The sequence below is a fragment of the Pristiophorus japonicus genome, chromosome 3 (assembly GCF_044704955.1).
Source record: "Pristiophorus japonicus isolate sPriJap1 chromosome 3, sPriJap1.hap1, whole genome shotgun sequence".
NCBI classification, from domain to species: Eukaryota; Metazoa; Chordata; class Chondrichthyes; family Pristiophoridae; genus Pristiophorus; species Pristiophorus japonicus.
Genome location: NC_091979.1, coordinates 163,515,783 through 163,521,782, shown reverse-complemented (window position 1 = coordinate 163,521,782; position 6,000 = coordinate 163,515,783). Strand labels below are relative to the sequence as shown.

The 6,000-nt window shown below is 43.6% G+C and overlaps 1 protein-coding gene across 10 annotated transcripts in view; it reads left to right on the top strand.

The window, feature by feature from the left end:
* Positions 1-6,000, top strand: part of LOC139259994 (uncharacterized protein C2orf80) — a 108,298-nt gene that overhangs the window by 79,622 nt on the left and 22,676 nt on the right. For all 10 annotated transcript variants that reach the window (XR_011592695.1, XR_011592697.1, XR_011592696.1 and 7 more), the window contains one exon: positions 4,541-4,618. Coding sequence is in view for 7 of the 10 variants with exons in the window: in XM_070876029.1 (XP_070732130.1) it covers positions 4,541-4,618 (78 nt within the window). In the remaining 3 variants the exon portion in view is untranslated. The remainder of the gene's footprint in view (positions 1-4,540; positions 4,619-6,000) is intronic.

Below are 6,000 nucleotides of genomic sequence, written 5' to 3'. Positions count from 1 at the left end.
AAACTACTAGCGGTAGAGGAGTTGGATTTAAAAAGGGCCATCCAGATCGCTCAATCATGTATGATGATGGACAGGAGTTTAAAACAAATATCGGTGAAGAACCGAACCTTGGGAAGTACTGTAAATGTGATTGGTTCGGCAAAGCGTCACATGCCAGGGCCTACCCGGCTGTGTTCGCAAAACCTGTGGCTGCCCAAAGTCCGCCAGCGTGAATGTATCCGACTTCTCCGTGTCGGCGTTGTGGGGGAAATCATCGGCACCAGCTATGCCGATTTAAGCAATATAGTTGCAAAGGCTGTCTGAGAGTGGGGCATCTCCAGCGCAAGTATCCGCAGATGAGCAAGCGAGCTGCGACACGCCACATGGAGGATGAGAGTCAGATTAGCGCGGATCCGGATACGCAATCCGAGATGCCAGAGGAGGAAGTGAATGGACTGTACTCTTTCTTAACCAAGAGTAAACCAATTTTGATAAACTTCACATTAAACGGGATACCGGTATCGATACAATTGGTCACGGGGGCAAGTCATTCGATTATGAACGAGAGGGCATTTAATAAGCTGTGGGATACTAAGACTGTGAGGCCCAGGCTGAGCTCTGACTAACGCCAAGCTGCGCACGTACATCAAAGAACTGATAAAGGTGATTGGCAGTGCACAAATTAATGTGTCGTATAACAGTGGATTGTTCCAGACAATGGCCCAACGCTGCTCGGCAGGAGCTGTTTGGAGAAAATCACTGGAATAACATAAAGGCATTGTAGTCGGAGGAAGATACATGTGCCCAAGTATTGAGCAATTCCCTTTGCAGGTATCGGCAACTTCACGGGAGCCAAGATGCAAATCCATGTGGACTCCGATGCAAGACCCGTCCATCATAAAGCTCGGGCAGTGCCATATATGAGGAGGGAGAAGGTCGAAATTGAACTGGACAGACTTCAGCATGAAGGGATCATATCTCCGGATGAATTTAATGAATGGGCCAGCCCCATTGTCCCTCTGCTGAAAAGTGATGGCACAGTCAGAATCTGTGGAGACTACAAAGCTACGATCAGCAGGGTTTCGAAACAAGATCAGTACCCGTTACCAAAGACTGATGACTTGTTTGCGATGCTAGCCGGAGGGAAGTCGTTCATAAAACTGGACTTGACGTCGGCCTATATGACGCAGGAGTTGGTTGAGATGTTGAAGAGACTTACATGCATTAACACGCACAAAGGACTGTTTATTTACCACAGATGTCCGTTTGGAATTCGCTCGGCTGCAGCAATATTCCAGAGGAATATGGAAAGTCTACTGAAGTCCGTTCCCAGAACCGTCGTGTTCCAAGATGACATCTTGATCACCGGTCATGACTCCAAGGAATATCTGAACAACCTGGAAGAGTTCTACTACATTTGGACAGAGTAAGACTCAGACTTAAACGCTCGAAGTGGGTCTTCATGGCACCGGAGGTCAAATTCCTCTGGAGGAAAATCGCCGCTGATGGCATCAGACCTATTGACGTGAAAACCAAAGCCATCAAGAATGCACCCAAGCCACAGAATGTGACGGAGCTGTGTTCGTTCCTGGGTCTACTCAACTACTTTGGTAACTTCCTACCTAAATTGAGCACCTTATGTGAACCACTGACAATGCTATTGAGAAAAGGCAACAACTGGGTATGGGGCGCATTGCAAGACAGAACTTTCGAGAAAGCCACAAATCTGTTTTGCTTGAACAAGCTGCTGGTACATTATGACCCATGTAAACGTTTAGTTTTGACCTGTGATGCATCGTCATATGGAATTGGTTACGTGTTACAACAAACCAATGAGTCGGGGAAACTTCAACCTGTCGTGTATGCATCCAAAAGTTTGTTTAAAGCAGAAAGAGACTACAGTATGGTAGAAAAAGAAGCTTTAGCGTGTGTGTACGGTGTTAAAAAGATGCATCAATACCTGTTCGGTCTGAGGTTCGAATTAGAGACCGATCACAAACCACTTATTTCGTTGTTTACCGAGAGCAAAGGTATCAATACCAATGCTTCATCACGCATCCAAAGGTGGGTGCTGACATTATCTGCCTATGATTATATCATTCACCACAGACCTGGCACAAAGAATTGTGCCGATGCTTTGAGCCGGTTGCCATTGCCCACACCGGAGGTGAAAACACCACAACTGGTAGATTTAATGTTAATCATGGATGCTTTTGTGAATGAAGGTACCCCTGTCACGGCTCAACAAGTTAAGACCTGGACCAGCCAGGACCCAATATTATCGGTGGTAAAGGGTTCCATCCTCAAAGGGGATTGGTCTGCCATACCTAAGCAAATGTGCGAGGAGGCCAAACCATACATTCGTCGCAAGGACGAACAGTCTATTCAAGCAGATTGCATATTGTGTGTCAATCGAGTTGTAATGCCTAAGAAAGGGAGAGAGAAGTTTGTGCATGAGTTACACAGCACACATCCTGGTATAGTGATGATGAAGGCCATCATCAGGTCCCACGTATGGTGGCCAGGAATTGATTCTGAATTGGAAGCATGCGTGCATCAGTGCAACACCTGCATGCAGCTCAGCAAAGCAACAGCGGAATCGCCGTTGAGTCTGTGGTCATGGCCATCCAAACCTTGGTCCAGGATCCATGTAGATTTTACAGGTCCCTTCCTGGGCAAGGTATTTGTAGTGGTAGTGGATGCTTATGCGCAGTGGATAGCATGCATAATCATGTCATCCAGTACGTCCACGGCAACCATAAAGAATCTAATGTCATGTTCACGCCACATGGTCTGCCTGACATAGTGGTGAGCGACAACGGGTCATGCTTCATCAGTCAGGAGTTTCAGGAGTTTGTAAAACTTAACGGCATAAAACATGTAAGGTCAGCACCATTCAAACCTGCGTCCAACGGGCAGGCAAAACGTGCAGTACAAATTATCAAGCAAAGCATGAGGAGAGTAACCCAAGGTTCATTGCAGACCCGCTTGTCTTGCATACTGCTGAGTTACAGGACAAGACCCCACACACTCACAGGGGTCTCGCCTGCTGAACTCATGATGAAAAGAGGTCTTAAGACCAAGTTATCTCTTGTACATCCGGATTTAAGTAATCACGCTGAATACAGAAGACAGAGTCAACAAGGGTACCATGATCGCGCAACCTGTATATGTGTTGAATTATGGTCAGGGTCCCAAATGGATCGCTGGTACGGTCATGGCCAAGGAGGGCAACAGAGTATTTGTTATTAAACTCAAGAATGGGCAAACTTGCAGGAAACACATGGATCAAACAAAGCTGAGGCACACAGACGAGCAAGAGCAGTCAGACGAGGAAACCGTCGATGCCTAACCAACTTACCAGCAGCCTTCAGTGGACTCGAGGGTCATCAGTGAACCTGGAATTTTCAATAAAAATGGACTTGTAATTCCTGACATGGCCACTGCTACCCCTAACAAGTCAGTCATCCAGCCACCAGCCACAACAGACTCCGCACATTCACCTAAGGCTGGAATCGAACTGAGATGGTCAACCCGGAAACGTAAAGCACCGGACCGTCTCAACCTGTGAAAGACTGTGATAAGATCTCAGAGGAGGGTATTGTCATGTATGTACTTGCTGTTTGTAGCCACCAGATGGTGTCATTGTTGGAGGCCACTGAGCAGCACGCACATGATGCTGCTCTGGTATAAAAGGCCAGCCATTTTGTGAGTCAGGCACTTTGGGCCGTAATAAAGCAGAAGCAAGGTTGTATCTTGCTCAGTTAAACAGTTCTCAGTTTGTACCTTTATTGCATACATGACAGCCTCCCAGCCAGAGAGAGAGAGAGAGAGAGAGAGAGAGAGAGAGAGGCAGGCCTCCCAGCCACAGAGACAGAGACAGAGACAGAGAGAGAGAGGCCTCCCAGCCAGAGAGACAGAGACAGAGCGAGAGACTCCCAGCCCGAAAGCCTGATTTGGAATCATGGAATTTACAATTCTATTTGAATTCTGTAAATTTCACAGGTGAAATTTGCTAGTTCTTGGCTGATCTTTTAATGGAGTTGTCCATTATGGGAATTTGTCCTGTCCTGGAGATGTAGAGCAACTGAGAAATCCATTGCTTTGGATCATCCAAGCCTCTTGACCAAAATATTGGTGTAGTATCAGAGGGGGAAAATGAGATGGGATCAAATGCCAAAAATGCAATGTGAGCAACCAACAATCTGTTTTGTTAATAATGCACAACGATTTATTTGGAAATTCAGACAGTGCAGTTTTGGTAACAATTATTGAAAGAATAATACTGCAATAACGGGACATATTGCAGGTTCTCTGATTGTTTATTAGTTAACGTATTGTAATTTAAACATTTTCAGCATTAAGATTTATAACACCTGTAAATCATTATTGTAAATCATCATTATTCAAATGTGAAGTGAGAGGAATGCATAGAAACACTTAATGATGCTTAGTTAATTCTCAGAATGTTGTGCATTTAAGAGCTATGCTTTTATTATGGTTCTGAAATGTTCCTGAAGTCGTTTTAAAGGGTTCAGTCTACTTTTTCATCTGTTTTCAGAACAGTATACCACTAGAAGACATTCTTGAGCTTTACAGATATAAACCCTCAGTTACTCAGTTCTATAAGACCATTAAGGTAAGATATGTTGATTAGGGATAAAGGCAAATGTAACTAATTTGAGAGAAAAGTACTTTCAATCATTGCACTGATCGTACTTCAAACATGCTTGTCTCATTAGTTGTTAGAGTTTACTTGGTTTTTAAGTCATCCAGCTGTTACATTAAAGTGTAACACTCATTGCAAAATACAGGAAACCAACATATTAAACTGTTTGATATATTGATGCTTTAGTTCTAATAAGATACAGGAAGGATTGTTACATAATGTTTTCCCCTCCTGTTCATCGTCCCCATTCTGTGTGTGCAGCTTTAAAGCTAAAAGACATAAGTCACTTTTTAATGCTGCCACTAGGTTGCAGACTTTGACCACAGAACACACCTTTCTAGACCACAGCTAACTCTTAATACAGAGGCACAAATTAAATCATTGTTTAACTCTTCTGGTTTAAAATTATTACCTTAATATCCACTCACTGATCGTACCTTTTCATTTTTCTTGGTCTAAATTGTTGTAGCTGTTTCCATTTCTGTCATTTTGTTCTGTGTAAGTACATCGGAATAAAAACAACTGACAATCACACTGATTTATATTACTAATCCATTGAATTATTTTGTGAAAAAACACCAAAAATCTTTCTGCAACTGTCACAATTAATGAATAGGCACAAATTTAAAGATTTGTTCAATAACTGCAATTTAAATTAATCTTAAAATTACTAACTTAGTGGCAAAATGAGAAACATCCTGCTTTCCAAAGACAAAGTTCATGCAGTTAGCGAGGTAGGGGGTGAGCTGGTAGGGTGGTGGTGGGGTGTGGGTGAAAATCCTTTTGAGCTGTGCCTTTGCTGACTTTGATTCACTAAGGAAGCCCTGGCTGAACTATGCAACCTTCTGCACAATGATCTTCAGCCCAGTTCTTTAACTGAACTGCTTTGCCAGTAGTGTCAGAGTTCGTACAGGTCTAAACTTTCATGTTACTAACTCCTTCAAACTGGGAACTTCTGCAAAATCACCCAGGATACTGTCTGGGCCGACATATAACAAGTCATTTACTGTTCTGAGGAGAACTGGCAATGTGGCAGATCACTGATGCCATCCTCAGGAAAGCTGGAGAATTGATCCATCTTGGAATAACTTCTAGGCAGCAGCTTGACAGGGTGATTCAGTTCTATTATGCTGCTGGTTCAAAGTTCAGGGAGCAATGGATGGTACCTATATTCTACTAGATGCTCCTACTGTGAACCTATTTAATTTCCTCGTTAGAAAGGGTGTTCAAAATCTCTGTGACCAACTACAATGAATCCTGCCAAATTTTGTGGGGGTTGTCAGAATGCTTTGGTCATGAAGAACTCAAACCTCCCGGCTCTGAACAGGAAGGATGGCCAAATGTTAGACTGC